The sequence below is a fragment of the Ascaphus truei genome, chromosome 5 (assembly GCF_040206685.1).
Source record: "Ascaphus truei isolate aAscTru1 chromosome 5, aAscTru1.hap1, whole genome shotgun sequence".
NCBI classification, from domain to species: Eukaryota; Metazoa; Chordata; class Amphibia; order Anura; family Ascaphidae; genus Ascaphus; species Ascaphus truei.
Genome location: NC_134487.1, coordinates 226,789,932 through 226,809,990, shown reverse-complemented (window position 1 = coordinate 226,809,990; position 20,059 = coordinate 226,789,932). Strand labels below are relative to the sequence as shown.

Sequence of the window (20,059 nt, the reverse complement as noted above, 5' to 3'; positions counted from 1 at the left end):
TTACAGGAGCCTAAATCTCCGCACTAAGAGCCTGGGGTACATATGTATATTCGCAATCTCGTGGTGCAACGCCTCCACCTGAGAGGGATCCCGACATAGCGGGAGTGGGCCCCTCACAGGACACAACCCAATAACACACAGTTGATATATTGAAGCAAGAATAAACTTTACTGTACATATATCTTATACTCTCTATAAGTCCCACCAGTCATTCACTCCCACTTGTGAGTGTATACCCCTTGCCCACCCCTGTGTATACCATGTCCACAGTATATCCCTTGTCCCCATCGTCAGTGCTGCCACTATGTGTGAGTACTCAGTAGTTGGTGCACTTGTAACAATAAACATACATAAGGAGGCAAAGAGTCCTCCTAGAAGATCCTCATTACTGGATTATTGTAACAATACCTGCTCAGTGCGGAGGCACCTGGGCATTCAAAGGTTCTTTGAAAAGGATCCGACGACCTCCTGGGCGACATCCGGTTCCCACCAGCATGATTATTGGTCAGGGCAGTCCACTTGAGTATAGTAGGACTGATCCCAAGCCTCTTAGTGGGATGAGCAGCGTCCGCTGTGTCCCTGACTGTCACTGTATATACACTAAGGAGCAGAGTCCCTAACTTAGGGCCTGTCCCTGAAACACCACAACCTATATGTGTGGTTCAGGGCTAACTGGGGCCTAGGGGGCTGCTGGCCTAATGCAGTGGGTCACTGACCCCTGCACCCTCACCTCCCTAGGAGGGAAGGGGGGGGGATAGGAGGGAAGGGGCGGGAGGGATAGGAGGGAAGGGGGAGAGGGATAGGAGGGAAGGGGGAGAGGGATAGGAGGGAAGGGGGAGATGGAAGAGGGGAGAGGGATAGGAGGGAAGGGGGGAGAGGGATAGGAGAGAAGGGGAGAGAGGGATAGGAGGGAAGGGGGGAGAGGAATAGGAGAGAAGGGAGGACAGGGATAGGAGAGAAGGGGAGAGAGGGATAGGAGGGAAGGGGGAGGGATAGGAGGGGAGAGGGATAGGAGGGAAGGGGGAGAGAGAGATAGGTGGGAAGTGGGAGAGGGATAGGAGGGAAGGGGAGAGGGATATGAGGGAAGGGGAAAGGGATAGGAGGGGAGAGGGATAGGACGGGGAGAGGGATAAGAGGGAAGGGGAGATGGAAAGGAGGGAAGGGAGGGGAGGATTGGAGGGAAGGGGGAGAGGAATAGGGAGGGAAGGGGGAGAGAGATAGAAGGGGGGGGATAGAGGGGGATGGAAGGAGGAATGGAGAGAGGAAGGGGAGAGGGATAGGAGGGAAGGGGGGAGGATTGGGGAAGGGGTAGGGGAGAGAGATAGAGGGGAGAGGGATAGGAGGGAAGGGGGCAGGAGGGATAGGAGGGAAGGGGGATGAGGGGATAGGAGGGAAGGGGGAGATGGAAGGAGGGAAGGGGGCGAGGGATAGGAGGGAAGGGGGAGGGAGGATAGGGAGGGAAGGGGAGAGGGATAGGAGGAAGGGGGAGAGAGATAGGAGGGGAGAGGGATAGGAGGGAAGGGGGAGAGGATAGGAGGGAAGGGGAGAGAAGGAGGGATAGGGGAAGGAAGGAGGGAGGACGGATAGGAAGGAAGGGGGAGGGGGAGGATAGGAAGAAAGGGGGAGAGGGATAGGAGGAAGAGGGGATAGGAGGCAAGGGGGAGAGGGATAGGAGGGGAGGAGGGTTAGGAGGGATAGGAGGGAAGGGGGAGAGGAAGAGGGATAGGAGGGAAGGGGGAGAGATAGATTGGAGGGAAGGGGAGAGAGAGACATACACACACACACAGATACATACATACAGTAGCGACATACTTTATCGCACTAAATGCCGGCGGCATGCCGGATCTACCCCAGCTGCCGCCAGTAATAACCCGCGCGCCGCCGCGTTTCCCACATGCACACCCCCTCCACCTCGCGCGCAATTTACTCTCCTTCCGGACCCCGAGCCCGGCTTCTGCTCTGCCCCTCTGCTTCCCCGCAACCCCGCATACCTTAATTTCATCTCCAGGGGTGTCGGGGAAGCCTGCGGAAGCCGGGGAAGACGGGGAAGACGGGGAAGCCGGGCGCGCGTGTGACTGTGACGTCACAGTGCGCCGCCACGCGCCGCGGCTACCCGCTTCCCAGCCGCATACAGCCAGCGGCTTTTGCTCGAATAAGAGCTGCCGCTGCTGTATACACACACACACACACACACACATATACACACACACACACACAGAGATACACACACAGCTCCTTATGCACGTGCAGCTCACACACAGATTTGACAGGAGGAGGGGGGCGTGATCTCTCTGCATGGAGGGGTGGGGGAGGCGTGATCTCTCTGCACAGAGGGGAGGGGGGTGTGTGATCTCTCTGCATGGAGGGGGAGGGGGGGCTGTGATCGCAACTATGCTATTTGCTGAACACAGAAGTCCCCCGCCGGCATCTGCAGCATATCTCTCTGCATGAGGGGGAGGAAGGGGGCCATGATCGCAGACATGTTTGCTGCACACAGAAAACCCAGCAGGCATCTACAGCAGCGCCCCCCGACAGCTAGGGGCCAATCGTGTTTTAATGTTCGAGGCTTTAGTAAAAATAATATTAGGTCTAGCCGGAAGACATTGTGCTAATGTGTTTCACATAGAAGAATTGGCCAATGCTATTTAAAATCTGGCGGATGTTTGGTGCCATTTCATGTATATTGTGTAACAAAGGCCAGACCACCATTCAGCTCTTTGTTTTTCGGTGAATTTTTACTCTTATATTCCAAAGGGGTGTTCCTCTCTATTTTATCTACCTGCAGAGATGCCTCCACAAGTAGATTCTCAGGATATTTTCTAACATGAAATTTTTCCTTCAGTTCATTCGCCTGAATGGCAAACTCCTCCTGATTGGCGCAGTTGCGCTTAAGGCGGATGAGCTGTCCCTTTGGAATATTACGTATCCAGCCAGGATTATGCTGGCTGTCCGCCCTAAGGTAATTGTTCGCCTGAACCGATTTAAAATAAGTTTTAGTCTGTATCTTATTATTACTTATAGATATATTTAAGTCCAAAAATTCTATGTGTTGTTTATTATGATTAAAAGTGAAAGAAAGATCCCTATCATTACTATTGAGATAATCAAAAAACAAATCTAACTGTTCCTGGCTACCAGACCAAACAAAAATAACATCATCTATGAAACGGCACCAGAGCACCAGGTGTGCCCTGAGAGGACAGTTGTTCCAAACATAATCTTCTTCCCAACTGTTCATAAAATAAATTAGCATAACTCGGAGCAAACCTGGTGCCTATCGCCGTGCCACATATCTGTAAAAAAAAATTGTGAATTGAATTGAAAATAACTATGGGTTAAAAATAAACCGGATACTATCTAACAAAAATATTTTTTTTTCCAGTACATTGATTGTAAGACGCAGTCCTATTTCAGCCATGTGAAATTGGGAAAAAAAGTGCGACTTACAATCGAGGAAATACGGTAGTCTCATTCCTTCACCCTTGTTTCCAGTGATTATGGAGAATTCCATGGCTCATGATCCACAACCCACTAATTGACTGGAAGACCAAGACACTCACACGTTTCACTCGGAGCACTGCCAGCTAGCCTGCCTACCTAAAACTCCTATACCAGAGTGTGTGGGAATACATAAGATTTCCTCGTCCCAATAAAATCAACTGCCATCTCCATACTCTGAGTTTTTGAATGTGTGTGACAAGAAGAACGCGGATACGCTTCCCCCCATATCATTCTTACAACTGCCCCATTGAATTGTTCTCTGTTCTGGCAGACTTCGCCTACATTGCACTGAAGCGCCTATGCTGAAGCGTCTACACTGAAGCCATCAGTGTTCCTGTGGCCTGTCTGCATACCCTGCTTCCAGAGGCCTTCCCGACTTCCAGTCCCTGTCACCATCCAGAGGCCATCCCTTGCACTGAAGCTTACCGCTGACGCACCTACGCTGAAGCTCTTCACTAAAGTCTTCCTGATGCTGACCCCAGCATGTGACCTCGACCATCCTCCTGTGCTGCCTGCCTTGACCCAGCCTGTGACCTTGACCTATGCTCCTGTGCTACCTACCCTGGCCCCGGCTTGGAATACATTTACTCTGACTTCTCCAATCCTGACCCGGCTACGCACGAACACGGGAATACACAATCCGGGCCCGGGTTCGTGGTCTAAGGTCAGTGTTTACTTATCCCCACCTCAGCCCCATGGTCCGGTTCTGGTTTGTGGTAAGCATGAACGTTACACTCACACAGTGGGTGGGTTGGCTCTTGTGGACACCAGGGAGGTTGCGTGCCCAGGGGCACCTCAGTACTATGGGGAAATTCCATCAGGGGTGGACACTATGGTTGTAAGGCACGGTGGGGCTATGGACGTGCAAGGTCTATATTGTATGTGGGTTAATAATATACCTAGTTTTACCTTTGTTCAGTAAACTGTTATTAAATACAAGTGTGCGATCCTTCACAGGTGGAGGCGCTGCAACCAGACGGCTCAGGTACACCTTGGGCTCCAAGCAGCGGAGGTTCAGGCCTCCTGTGAGCCACAGGTAAAGCACCACACACTCAGTACCCGCCATATTTCCCATAGGGTGGGGGGGAAACAGTGCTACATTAACGTAAGATTTTTATAGATTGAATACAAAATATTATAATGTGAAAAACAGTTACAGAGATGCTGAAGAACTAAAGATCTAGTCTGAGTTTTAGCTGTAGTTCTAGCATACATTTTGTACCCACTTGTAATTCAAATACTGAAATTATGTTTATTCAAATACTGAAAGAATACATGAAGAACAGGGTGAAACTTTTCCCATGGATTGACTTGTTTATAAAATTTCCTTGGGGAACAATTCAATCAAATGTTTCTGTTATGCTTGCTTCTATTTTTTGTACAGTATATAACTTGCCATAATTCAAATTCCATTAATATTTTGATAAAACATGGTTTACTGAATGTTTACAGAATATTATACACATTTATACATTTCAAATGAAATGCAGAGTGCAAAGATGTCCAGGAAAAAAATGATAACCAAATATCCTGTCATAAAAGCACTCTTTTACATAAATCAAAATCTGCTCATTCTTGGTACATTTACAAAAGGACTAAATTGATTCCCTAAATACAGTAGTATTTTCTTATCAACATAAACTAATTCGAAGCATAGAGATACAGATACTCCGTGGGGAAATGAAAACAATGATTGCGAGGAACCTTTGGGAGGCCAGTTTGAAACTCATAAGAGCAGTAATATATTTTCAGAGAATGCCAAATTGCACAAAGTCAAATGCATTGACACGTAAGATTTTTTTTGTTAACAAATCCTGCTCTTAAAAATAACAGGGCGGTGTCTATTAACCCCTTCAGTGCTTGAGCATCCTGCCTCCACCGTGACCACAGCATCTCCTACACTAGCACTCACACAGTCACCTCCTCCTCGATTCCTCCTTCTAGTTAAGTACATTTTTAGTTTACGATCAGCATTCCACAATTTACAAAGTCTATAAAATGAGCAAACTGCCAAGGTGCTACACTTAATGATGTACGCTGTATGTCTATAGGGCACTGATTGAAAACATATTTTTTTTTTTATCTGGACAGGATTATACACTATTCATTTAAAACCCTCTTCATGTTCTTCACAAGACACAAGACAAATGTTGACATTTATTAGGTATCAAACTGGAAATAACTTTAAACATAACTATACAATAAATAAAATATATATGAATGTTACAGGGATTATGGTTGACCTATGAGTAAGGTTGTGTGAAGTCTTTCAAAACTGCTAAAACATTGTAGCATATTTTAAAACATTGCTGACCTAATCTCTACCAGATGAACTGCATTTTATGCTCTCCAAATGAAATACTGTTGGAAGAAAATAATTGTATAAACATTTCCAATAAACCATTTTAAATACTAAAAAAATAGCTTGGTTACTCAGGGGGTCATTCACTAAGCAGCGAAAAATTGCATTCACCAGGGGTTTGACCTCGCATTGTTTTGTGCGTGTTGCCCTCGCAGTATCCCTGGTGAATCACTGCGAAAGCAACATTTCAAAACATGGCGATTAGCAGGTGGCGAGACAGTCTGCCTGCCGATAAGCTGCCGATACGCTGTCCCCTGCCGAGATGTGTCTGCAGCAGAGAGAGATCCACCACTCTCTCGGCGCAAACCTCGGCCCAAATAAAAATATTTGTAATAAAATGTTATTCCTAGTGTACATGTGCAGGGGGGTCTCCGGAGCTGAACCGCATTGGTTTCAGGTCCGGGGACCCCCTGCTTCCCGAGATACAGGCCCCGTTATGAGGTGCCGGTATCTCTCTGCATTTAAATGTCCGGATCACATGACCGCGGGATGTAAACAAAGCAGAGGGATACCGGCATCCCATAAAGGGGCCTGTATCTCGGGAAGCAGGGGTCCCCGGACCTAAAACCAAAGCGGTTCAGCTCCGGAGACCCTCTGCACATCTACACTATGAGTAAAACACCCAAATCAATAAACAATAATTCATTACCATAGCGGCTATCCGCTATGGTAATGAAGCAGCATTAATGTATTTTTAATAATAGTGTACGGGAGCAGGGGATCCCCTGAGCTGAACCGCATTGATTTCTGTCTCAGAGGCCCCCTGCTTCCCGAATTACAGGCCCCGGTATGGGGCATTGGGTGCCAGTGTCGCCACCATCTTTATAGCGTCCAAGACGCGACATGCCCGATATAAAGATGGTGGCGACACTGGCACCAATGCCCCAAACCGGGGCCTGTAACTCGGTAAGCAGGGGGTCTCCTGAGCTGAACCGCATTGATTTCTGGCTCAGGGACCCCCTGCTTACCTGCTCCCGCACAATATTATTAAAATACATTAATGCTGCTTCATTACCATAGCGGTTAATACCGCTACGGTCATGAAGGGGTGAAGCCCTCCCGCTACCCTCCCGCAAGGCCTAAACACCCACAGTTGGGGATAATACCCACTTCACCCACTCCCGCTACCCACAATAAAAACAATACACATTACAGCCCCACAATAAAAATAAATAAATATATATATATCTCTCAAACCAACAACCCCTATACCCCCCTAACATACAGTACATATATGCACAGCAATGATACTATAGGCCAGCGACGGCCCTCGGGTCTGCGGTACCAATTCTGGGCCCTCCAAAAATAAATAAAAAACACATAAATACTTTTAAATAAAAACACCCCCCCCCCCCCCCCGTAACACATACAGTATAGTAATGGGCAAAATTACTATTATCCACATATGGATAATAGTGCATTTGCCCATGTCAAATACATGAAGCACAATAAATACAATAAATACATATTGCACTCACCCATGTCCGGCTGCCTCGATGAAGGTCATCCTCATCTTCATGCCAGTCCATGCCCCCCTCCGATGTTGAAAAACATAAACAAGAATAACAAAAGCCAATGTAATGTCCCCTAACCCATTAATAACGTTAGCGGTCATTTACCGCTATAGTTATTAAGGGGTTAACCCACCCTCACCCACCACTCAGGAGGCATATACACCCTCCCCCACTACCCACCCCATGAGGCCAACCACCCTCAACCACTACACACTAGGAGGCCTACCCACCCTGACAAGGGGACAATACCCCCTTCCCCCACCTCCGCTAGCCACAATAATCATAACTATATTTAATAAACAATGCATAACCCACCCCCTGTGCCCCCCCATAAATACATGGTTTATTCTTTTACATACAGGGTTAATACCCCAGGCTCACTGGAGTCCCCAGTGTTCCTGACGGGTGTCCGCTGGCCCCACAGTGGCCCAGCAAACTGTTTCACACAGAGTCTGGAGGCCTACGGGTGGTCCCCACCAGGCACCGTGGTCCACCAGGTGGTCTCCGCGGATCACCGTGGGCCCAAAATGGGGTCTCAACGGGTAGTCCCGCGGGTGTCTGGGGGCCCCAGGTCAGCCCCACAGGTGTCTGAGAGTCCTCGGGTGGTTCCCACGGGGGTCTGGGGGCCCTCGGGTGGTCCTTACGGGTCCACGGGGCCCCCAGAGATGTGCCCCCCCCCCGGTCCTTCCCCGCAGGTTTCCCCTATGGACCCGGCAGCCTTGTACCTGTGAGCGTCCAAGGAGACCTCAGGTGGTCTCCAGAGGTCCCCGCAGACCTAAGGAACAAACCCTGTATGTGAGAAAAATAAACCTGTCCTATACATTTAAATAAATACCACCCCCCCCCCAAACACATACAGTAATTGGATGTGCACTGAGCTCTGTCTGTGTTTCATGTTCTGTCTCTGGTTTTAAATATATATTGCCATGCTCAGTAGCACTCCTCTGTGACACTTATATGCTTATATATATGTTGGGTTATTTTGGGGGTTCAATATGAGCTTGTAGGTGTCCTGTATGTTTCACCATTATCACTCAGCACACAGCACTTCCACTGCAGCAAGGGATTCTGGGAAATAACATGCAAATGAGCACACAGTGCCACCTTTTGCTTGAAAACCATTTTTAACATGGTTCCCTATAGGCTTAAGCTTGCTGCATGGTCACAGCTTTGAGCACAGCCAGGGTTAAGATGCATAGCCAGTAAACCCACCCACAGACAGCCGTTTCGACCTTGATGGGTCTCATCAGTGTGGGGTTGGTTATACCGGCTATGGGTGGGTTTACTGGCTATGCATCTTAACCCTGGCTGTGCTCAAAGCTGTGACCATGCAGCAAGCTTAAGCCTATAGGGAAGCATGTTAAAAATGATTTTGAAGCAAAAGGTGGCACTGTGTGCTCATTTGCATGTCATTTCCCAGAATCCCTTGCTGCAGTGGAAGTGCTGTGTGCTGAGTGATAATGGTGAAATGCGGGGTTGCAGAGCTGTCTAAGACATGCAAATGAGCATACAGTAATATTTCCATTTGAGATTATATATATATATATATATATATATATATATATATATATATATATATATATATATACGGAAAAAGCCGTGTTAGTACAGTTGTGATAGTGCAGAATTTTTTACACTTTTAACACACCCTACCTTATCTAAAGTACATATCAGTTTTTTTTACACTGTTTTAGCCATAGATTCCTTTGTATCTCAGTATTGAGACCTGAAGAAGAGAAGAGAACTCTCGAAAGCTTGTCCTATAACATAAATTGTTAGTCCAAATAAAAAAGGTATCATCAAATACTGAAGAACCTATATATATATATTTTATTTATAAAATACTGTATTATGCCCAGGATGTACTTCAAAACGAGTGGTAACTTTCAATGTATTTCTTCCTGGTAAAACACTTTATAAATAAATTAAATAAATAAATACTACTAATGCAACACTTGTCTGTTTTTACATACCGTAAGAATGCTCATTATTTTAGCATTGCATTACTTTATCTCTCTTTTTTTTATTCACGTAATTCCCTGTGGAATTACTCCTACACACAACATGTAGACATAATTATGGTTGAAAATGAACACAGCATTTTATTTACAATTTTATACAGTACATAAATTAGCAGACCTTGCAAACATGCAAAGTTCCAGATGATGTCATGTTCCAGCCACCAGCTGTTCACCCTCAGTGGCCATGACAGCACCACACCCAGCTGTTGATGATTCACTAGTAGCTCTACCTCCATGAGAGGACAGTACCAAACTGCCAACAAGCCATGACTGCAGAACTGCCTACTGCTGACCTTTGACATAGTTTACCTTCCATTAGAAGCAACAGTGCCACTCCTGATCCACCAAATGGAAGTCGAGGAAATACTCCTTTCTGCCCTGATGAACCGATCTTTCAAAAAGTTTGACAAACACCCAGCATTTTCTATATACAGAGGCGACCAACTTTATTCTAACTCGGCTAGCTCCGCGAATTTCAGATTATCCCGGTTATCTGCGGTTTTGTGTCGTTTTCTCCCGGGGTGTATTGCGTTATTTTCGCGGCAGTGATTTAAGCATTTTATTCCCGCTGGCTGCAATATTGCAATGCCGAGTAAAAACTCATGGGGGCGTTTGCGAGCTGTTGTCTTTGAAGCCGAGAAATTCATGAATTGTAATGCAGTATGTACTGTATATATACAGTATATACTGCATAACAACAACCCCTATAACCCCTAACATACACATACAGTACTGTATATGCACATCAATGATACTATAGGCCGTCCCCTGGCGAGATGTGTTTGCAGCAGAGAGAGATCCGCTGCTCACTCTGCGCAAACATCGGCACATTAAAAATTATTTAAAATACATTTTTATTCATAGTGTAGATGTGCAGGGGGTCTCCGGAGCTGAACCGCGTTGGTTTCAGGTCCGGGGACCCCCTGCTTCCCGAGATACAGGCCCCTTTATGAGGTGCCGGTATCCCTCTGCATTTAAAGGTCCCGATCACGTCACCGCGGAATGTAAACAAAGCAGAGGGATACCGGTACTCCATAAAGGGGCCTGTATCTCGGGAAGCAGGGGGTCCCCAGACCTAAAACCAAAGCGGTTCAGCTCCGGAGACCCCCTGCACATCTACACTATGAATAAAAATGTATTTTAAATTTATTTATTTATATTCATGTATTTATTTAGATTTATTTATTAATTGTGCTGCTGCTGTGTGTGAATTTTTTTTATTATGGGTAGCGGGGGTGGGTGAAGGGGGTATTAGCCCCAACGGTGGTTGTTTAGGGCTTGTGGGGGGGGGGGGGTAGCAGGTGCACTTAACTCCTTCACGACCGTAGCGGTATTAACTGCCACGGTCGTGAAGGGGTTAAGTGCACCCGCAACCCCCCCACAAGTTCTAAACTCACACCAAGGGCCAAATACCCCCTTCACCCACCCCCGCTACCCACAATAAAAAAATATCACGCACAGCAGCCCCACAATTAATAAATAAATCTAAATAAATAAATAAATACATGAATATAAATAAATATATATATATAACAAAACAAACAAAGGAATGAAGTAGCGACTCTATATATTACTAATTTATAAAATGAATCAGTCTAGCTAATCATATAAGGTGCTTGGTGGGGTGACTAGTTTAAAACTAATACACATTGATATAGACAAAAAATGCAATGCATAGTGGACTAATTCACTACTTATAACTAGATTAAAAGACCTCTGTAGGTTTAGACTACTAATAGTTTTTAATAATACAAAATTTAAAAAAGTGAAAAAGTAAAAAAGTAAAAAATACAAAAAAACCTTCAATATTTAAAAAGTCCTGTTCCAATGATAAGTGCACCAGGTTCTTGCTGCCCATTTTAAAGGGATCACCAGTCCCTGACCATATCTGAAAAAAAAAGGAAAAGAAAAAACAGGCGCACACCTAGTGCATTAACATAATAAAAATTGTATTTCAAGGAACATAAAATCTGACAAATGCCCACTCACAAGGATAAAGCAATAAATAGCGTGTATGAGATTGGCTCTCATGTGCCGTCGGCTCGATCCTCTCTGTGTAGCTCAAGTCCTGGCGTCGTCACGTGACTCCCCTCGTGTAGCCGGTGAGCCGGTGAACCGGAAGCGGAAGCTCACATGCAGTGTTCGGCTGGGAAGGGACCCTCTACACAGAAAAGGTCCTCCAGGTCCTCTATGGTTAGGTTGTGTTGGAGCCGTCTGATACACACCAAGGACAGCGTCTCTGGCAGCAGCAGGCCTCGATGCTCGTGGGCAAATGGCGGTCTCAAGCTAGTCACACCCCTATATATATATATATATATATATATATATATATATATATATATATATATATATATAATGTTGTGTAGAGCACTGTTTATACTGTGGGCTCTCCATTCATTTTTATTCACACTGATACACATACACACTCTTTCTTCACTTGCTTTCAGTTACCCTTTGACACCTCTAGCCATAAAACACATCCACACCGGGGGAAGGACAAGCACAGATAACATTCCAAGAGACACTGTTTTTAAGTTATCCTTGCTTCATTCATTGTAACATCGCCGGAAGAAGAGATCAGTGTATCTCGAAAGCTCGCACAAATAAAAGCATTTCGTTAGCCACAGAACGGTATCATCTATTTATTTTTTGATTATTGAAGCTCGGCTAACACGGTACTGATACCTCTACACATATATATATATATATATATATATATATATATATATATATATATATATATATATAAATATACACATATATATATATAAATATACACAGAATATACACACACATGATGAACCAATATACAAATAAATGTAGAAGGGTTATCAAAATCATACTGTACTACAGATAACACTTCTCCATACAGACACACTACATTAAAATGAATTTCCTTTAATAATCCTAACTGATCTTAAAATCTAAATCATCAAATGCCAATGAAAAACCTCACATTCCAATCAATACATTGCATTTACATTGTATTTATGATGCATAAAATCTATGCACCATATACATTCTGCAAATGAATGTGAACAATATCATTGCAAGCAAAATACAAATACTGTACCTCCAAACAAGTAAACTATTTTAACCAATCAAGTAAACAAAAATCAATATATAAGTACCAACCAGAATACAAAATTTAAAACCAAGGCTAACCCTTACAATACCAAGGATTACATCTATCTAATTGTAAAAACATTATACTGTACACACATTGAAGCATTGCAATAAACAACATACAGTACAGTACATCCCCTGTATCTCCCTGCCTTGAGTGTAATCTGTGTAAGGCCCCCTCCCCCTAATGTTTCTGTTAAATCTCCCTGCCTTGAGTGTAATCTGTGTAAAGCCCCCTCCCCCTAATGTTTCTGTTAAATCTCCCTGCCTTGAGTGTAATCTGTGTAAAGCCCCCTACCCCTAATGTGTCTGTTAAATCTCCCTGCCTGTGTTGCTGTGAGTGCAGTTTATGTAAATGTGGGGAGGGGGGGGGGTCCGATGTGCATACTGTGAGGTCTAACCACCCTCACCCCCTACCCACATACCGTTACCCCCCCCCCATCCTGGCCATGGCCCCTCCGCTTCTGCAAAACAGACACAAAAATTAAATCATCCAAAGTAATGTCCCCTAACCCCTTAATCACCATAGCGGTTATTAACCGCTACAGTCATTAAGGGGTTAACCCACCCTCACCCACCACTCGGGATGCCTACATACCCTCCCACACTAACCCCCCAACCCGTGAGGTCTAACCACCCTCACCCACTACCCACAAGGGAGGCCTACCCACATACTGTTGGGGAACCCCCCACCACCCCAGTACCCACAATAAAAACAATACAGTGACCCACAATAAACATCATTATATTTATTAAATACATTACCCACCCCCTGTGCCCCCCCATAAATACAAGATTTATCCTTTTACAAACAGGGTTCATAACGCAGCCTCACGCGAGTACCCGATGGGCTGGCGGGGCACCTGACAGACCTACAGGGTACCAGCAGCCCTTTTCAAACAGGTTCTGGATGCCTGCTGGTGTGTCCCACCAGCATCATGGCCCCCAGGTGGTCTCCTTGGGTCACCGTGGGCCACAATTGGGTCCCCACGGTAGGCCCAAGGATGTCTGGGAGCCCCGGGTCAGACCCACAGGTGTCTGCGGGGCCTCGGGTAGTTCCCACGGGGGTCTGGGGAACTCACGAGTGCTCACTACGGGTCCGCGGTGCCCCCACAGAAGTGGGACCACACATCTTCATCCCCGCACCTATGGGTCGGCGGTGCCCCCACAGAAGTGGGACCACACAGCTTCATCCCCGCAGACTACGGGTCCGCGGTGCCCCCACAGATGTGAGGCCACCGCTTCATCCCCGCATGTGTCACCCGTGGAACCACCAGCCTGATACCCGTGAGATACCTGAGAAAACCACAGGTGGTCTCCAGAGGTCTCACGCGGAACCACGGAACAAACCCTGAATGTAAAAAAAATAAACCTGGCCTATACATTCAATACATACACACATTGGCTCACAGAATGCTGAGCTGTCCGTCTCTCTTTCGGGGTTTTAAGATTACCTTTGAGTATGGCAACCCTCAGATCGTTCATCTTATGGCCAGAGTCAGAGAAATGTTCGCCAACAGGACTGTCTCTTGTTCCGCGTGTGATGCTGTGGCGATGCAGGTTCATTCTCTTGTTTAGCCCCTGTCCTGTCTCACCTATGTATGAAGGACAAGCACAGATAACATTCCAAGAGACACTGTTTTTAAGTTATCCTTGCTTCATTCATTGTAACATCGCCGGAAGAAGAGATCAGTATATCTCGAAAGCTCGCACAAATAAAAGCATTTCGTTAGCCACAGAACGGTATCATCTATTTATTTTTTGATTATATATATATATATTTATATATATATATATATATATATGCAAATACAACTGTATGCTCATCTGTATGTCTTAGGCAGGTCTGCAACCCCTCCTTTCCCCATTATCACCCAGCATACAGCACTTCCACTGCAGCAAGGGATTCTGGGAAATGACATGCAAATGAGCACACAGTGTCACTTTTTGCCTCAAAAACCATTTTTAACATGGTTCCCTATAGGCTTAAGCTTTCTGCATGGTCACAGCTTTGAGCACAGCCAGGGTTAAGGTGCATACCCAGAAAACCACCCACAGACAGCTGTTTCGACCTTGATGGGTCTCATCAGTGTGGGGTTGATTTTAACTGGTTATGCAAAGAGGCTATGGGATAGGCTGTACCATAATACTGAGTTAAGTTATGGTGAGTAAAAAAAGTGACAAAAACCCTCCACAGGAAAGCAAATATGCAAATACAACTGTCAGCTCCGGAGACCCCCTGCACATCTACACTATGAATAAAAATGTATTTTAAATAATTTTTAATGTGCTGATGTTTGCGCAGAGAGAGCAGCGGATCTCTCTCTGCTGCAAACACATCTCGCCAGGGGACGGCCTATAGTATCATTGATGTGCATATGTTAGGGGCTATAGGGGTTGTTGTTATACAGTATATATATATATATATATATATATATATATATATATATATATATATATATACTGTATGTATATATATACTGCATTACAATTCATGAATTTCTGCCATCTGGCGTCAGCCGGGCATGACCGGTGGCTGGGAAGGCAAAACGAACGCGGCATGCTCCGGGTGAACAGCGTCGCATTCCAGGAACAAGCCGGTGACAAACCGGTGATTTGTTAGAATAAAGTGTGCCGCAGCAGTATATAAAAATGAAATTTGCTTGATTGTTAGTAGATGAGGAGATTCTCATTGGTCCCTCGGTCCGCCCGCCCATGACTTGCCTCTCCCACGACTCTCATTGGCCAAGAGGTAAGCTGACATCACGGACACACCTACTCCACTGTGACCCGCCTCCTTCACGGCTCTCATTGGCCAAGAGGTAAGATGACATCACTGTCACAGTAGCTTGTGCAGGGTTATAATAATACCCCAAAATCACTGGGTTGAATCGAATGAGACTAAGATATAATAAAGAAACTTTATTCCTTGAAAAAGGTGAACACACAGAATATACAAATAACACACAGGATATATACACTTACTTTGGGGAAGTGGCAATGAAGCAATCAGGATCTGGATTGGCAATTCATCAGGCAATCATGTATCATTTAGATGTTGTAATGAAGACGAAGACGAAGACTATGGGCATAGAGCTTATAATCAGTTATATAGAATTTAAGCCCTATACCCCAACATTGAGTGCCAGGTATTGGTTAACAATTACCTGCACCCAATTACATTTTTCCAGCTAATGTGGGAAGCATTTTGGGACATGCCCCCAGGTAGCTGACACATGCGCACATTCCATGACTTAGGACCTCATTTTCTTAACCCCACACTAAAGAAATGGCGCCTCTCAGTCTGCCAGAAGAGGATCTGGACAGGAAAACCTTTGTCTGCAAGTGTGATTTATAACACCTCCAGAACTACTCAAGACCTGCTTTTCCCCGCCCTAGCATATACAATCAAGGTGGGGGAGCCTTTGATCAGGGGTCTTGTTTTAGACATAGTGTCGCCCCCTGACCATTAACATACTGCAGAGCCAGTATCTTTCCCGGGCTTTTATGCCAGACACCAAATACAGTATATTTTCACATTCATATATGTATTAAAATAATCCGTTCGGCTGGGCCGAGCGGGCTACAAATTGCCAGATCTTCATGCCGGAGAGGATTCTACTCGGTGGCCAATTTTCAGTTCGCTGGGACCCACCAAACCGGAGTTACAATAAATGACTTTAAATGCACATTTACAGGAGCTGCATTTTCTCTGCCATTGAAGTCAATGGCAGAAACCCACTTTAAACAATTAACCATACTCCATTCTGTTGCTCAGAGAGGGTCTGTATTTGCCATGCCGGAACGATGACTACATGGGGGCCAAATCCCAGCCCTCTGGACCGTACAGAACCAGAGGTATGGACTTCAGGTTTTTTCAGTTTTTAACTTAGCCGTTTACCTCACGGCTTTTACCTCCATTGGAATCAATAGGGCCGGCGCTGCCATAGGAAATGCATGGGCCGGCACTGCCATAGGATTCAATGGGACCTCCGCTCCTATTGGAGTCAATGGGCAACTCACACTTTTTTACAGTTAACCCTAGTCCTTTCAGTTGAGGGGAGAGGGCTGGAAATTGCCATGCAGTCATGCCGGAGCAGTGACTACATGCAGGCCAAATTCCAGCCTTCTTGTCTCCACAGAACCGGAGATATGGGTTTCCACTTTTCACACTTTCTGACTTAGTGTTTGAAAGCCACACAGCTTTTCTCCGCCATTGCGGCCAATGGTAGGACCCTCATGGCCGGCACGACCCTTTCTTGCTGCCATTAAATGTCGGACCCGGGTGGGGTCGAATAAGGGGGTTCCTAGGGGCAAAAATAATTTTATTTCAGGATGCCCTAGAACAAAAGTTTCCCATGCCTTTGGTGGTGAACTTGACCGAAGCCTAGTTCCCACATTAATTGTGTGATCAAAGCTCCTCATTGACATTGTATCCGCTTTTGCGTTTTTGCGGTCTGGCTGGCTGCCAGCTCGTTCCTGGAGATCGGACTCGAGGAATCCCCATTGAAAGACATTACTCCATTCACTTTCAATGGGGAAGCTCCGCTCCTCCTCTCAGGCGCCACCTGCAGGTCTTCTCAGGTATCGGTCCCAAATCTGTGAAATCTCCATAGGATTACATGGGGCTCCAATGGCGACCTATGGAGATACTGCAGATACTGCAAAATGGAGACTGAAAAGGCGGGAAAGGGAACAAAGGGCAATAAACATTTAAATGTCATTAACCCTTTCCCTCCCGAACTTATCCCAGTGTATGTGGTTGGTGCATACACTGTAAAGGTACAAACACCAATAATTGTACCAATATATAGCAGATAGAACACAGTTTGCACTGAGGCAGGGGAATAAAAATACATGAAATCCCTCTAAATGTGGGAATATGATAACCAAGGGACATACCTTTTGGTTGTGAAGCAGGGGAACATATGTATTATAAGTAAATTTCTGGTTAACCCCTCACCTCCCAGACGGTGCAAGGGGGTGCCTAATGGGGGTCACCCCTTTATTACTCGCTTGGTACCCCTCCCCCATCACAATAATGGACACACCTACTCTACAAACAGTCTCACCCCTGCAGACTCACCATAACACTCCGACACTCTCTCCCTGCTGAATCACCCTTGTGGACGCAGACACACACCTTGGTAAGTTTAACACACTCTCTGCAGTCCACCCTCCCTCTTACCCATCCACGGTCTCACACATTACCACATCAGCACTCCCCTTACTGTGTCTGCTCTTCACCCCCCTCTTACCCATCCACGGTCTCACAAATAACCACATGAGCACTCCCCTTACTGTGTCAAATGGCTCCGCAAGTTCACACCCATCACCAGCCCCTTCCCACACATCACCAGCCCACAACCGCTACTCAACCCACGGCCCTTCCCGCCTGCTCCGCAACTTCACACCCATCAGCAGCCCGCCAACACCCCTCTTTCTCTGTACTGTCTGCACCTCACTCACACTTCCTGCATGCTCCGCAATGCCCGCACCTTCACGGACACCTTCATGGACAATGGCCCTTCCCGGCCGCTCCGCAACTTACCACATATCAGCAGCCCGCTCTCTAACCCGGACAACAAATTAATCACTGAGCCTTTGTGCCTGCTCCGCAATGGCCGCATTCATGGCCAACGGACAGGCCACCGGTCACAAACCAGTTCAATGGCGACGATCCACAATTCCCGCAATCTCAACAATGGCCGCCACCTTCACGCCCGACAACCACCGCCCGTTACCGGACGATCCGCAATTCCGCCCGCTCAACAATGCCCACCTTAATGTACTATTCCCGCATTCACGCAATAATACATACACGCAGGCTCCAAATAAATTGCCATTCACGCATGATTACATCCCAAAGAGTATATTAATTTTACCCCTAAGTTACTCAATCTAACTGTCATAAAATGGCCGCCTTCACGTAAAACACATTGTTCTCACACATCTGCCACCAGCATCATTAGCCTGTACAACACTACACAAAATGGCCGCATTAAAAAAAAAATACATCTAACAATGGACGCATTCACGATAACAAATATTTATAACACCATTACATACTTATTGTACAACTTCATACAAATGGCCGCATTTTAAACCATCACGCATAAGTACATCAATAACACTATATTCATTTTAACCCTCAATATCAATCTCCAATAAAATGGCCGCATTCCCGCCAAACTACTTATTCGCCCACATCATCATGACCCTGTAAGAACACAAAACAAAATGGCCGCATTCAAATAATTTTATGTACATCTGACAATGGTCGCATTCAACACAACATACATTTTTGATGAACACCTTCCTTTACATTTACATCTCACGCACGCAATACAGATAATTCCACAAATACCAATTTGACACCTTCCTTCACGAACCATCATACTGTATCACCAGCACACTTACTGTGTCTTCACACCCCCCTCTTATCCGGCCAAAAAAATCACTCTTCCCGGCCGCTCCGCTACTTCAATGGCCGCCTTCGCAGGCCAACGGCAATGCCACCGTTCCAGCCCCCCCTCTTACCCGCACTTCCTGGACACTCCACAAAGGCCGCCATCACGGCCAACGCCCACGCCACCGCTCCAGCACCCCCTCTTACCCGACCACCAAATCACCCTTCCACGCTCCCCAATGTCCGCCTTCACGGCCAACGGACATGCCACCGTTACAGCCACCCCTCTTACCCGCCAACAAAATCAGCCTTCGCGCCCGATCCGATACTGCCCTCTCTGCAAATCACCCTTCCTGGGCGCTCCGCTACTTCCAGCATGCTCCGCAATGGCCGCCTTCATGGCCAATGGCCACGCCACCGCTCCAGCCCCCCCCCTTACCCGCCCACAAAATCTGCCTTCCCACCCGATCCGATACTGCCCGCTCCGCGATGGCTGCCTTCACGGCCAACAGCCACACCACTGCTCAAGCCCCCCCTCTTACCCAGCCACCAAATCACCATTCCCACCCGCTCCGCTACTTACCGCACGCTCCGCAATTGTCGCCGCTCACAAACCTTCACACCCCACGCCCAGCGGCCGTTACCCCACGCTCCGCAATTCAAGGACAACGCCTACACCACCACATCAAACTAATACAAACCCCCCTACCATTAACGAATTCACACATTACTTCATCCACATGGCCACATTCACACACAACACCACATTCACCTGCCCACTTACTGTATGCAATGAACTTATTATTATGGATTTCTATGCCCCTGTACACTCATCAATTACACCCACAATTATGCCTGTCTCTGGCACACACACTTTACACTTACTTACAGTGGCGGCCGCCTTTATCCTAATGCAGTCGAATCGGCGCAACTTTGATAACCGCGGGCAGATGCGTTTTTTTTTTTTTTACGAAATATGTTCCGGTATTTTCGCGCTCGTTTAGGGGTCTGTGCACTAAGCAAGGGAATTAGGAAGAAAAAAAATCAGGCCTTTTTCCTGCCTGGGATTGATGCCGGAGGTCTCCGGAGCTGATACCATTAATAGCAGCATCGGAGCCCCCCGGCA

At 46.3% G+C, this 20,059-nt stretch overlaps 1 protein-coding gene across 5 annotated transcripts in view; it reads right to left on the bottom strand.

The window, feature by feature from the left end:
- LOC142495769 (A disintegrin and metalloproteinase with thrombospondin motifs 2-like) overlaps positions 1-20,059 on the bottom strand; it is a 1,094,144-nt gene that overhangs the window by 808,373 nt on the left and 265,712 nt on the right. The window contains exon 1 of one of the 5 annotated variants that reach the window (XM_075601708.1): positions 13,979-14,095. The exons of the other annotated variants lie outside the window; for them this stretch is intronic. Coding sequence (XP_075457823.1) covers positions 13,979-14,090 — 112 coding nt within the window. The 5' untranslated portion in view covers positions 14,091-14,095. Of the gene's footprint in view, positions 1-13,978; positions 14,096-20,059 lie in introns of those variants that run through there. 5 annotated transcript variants of the gene reach the window in all.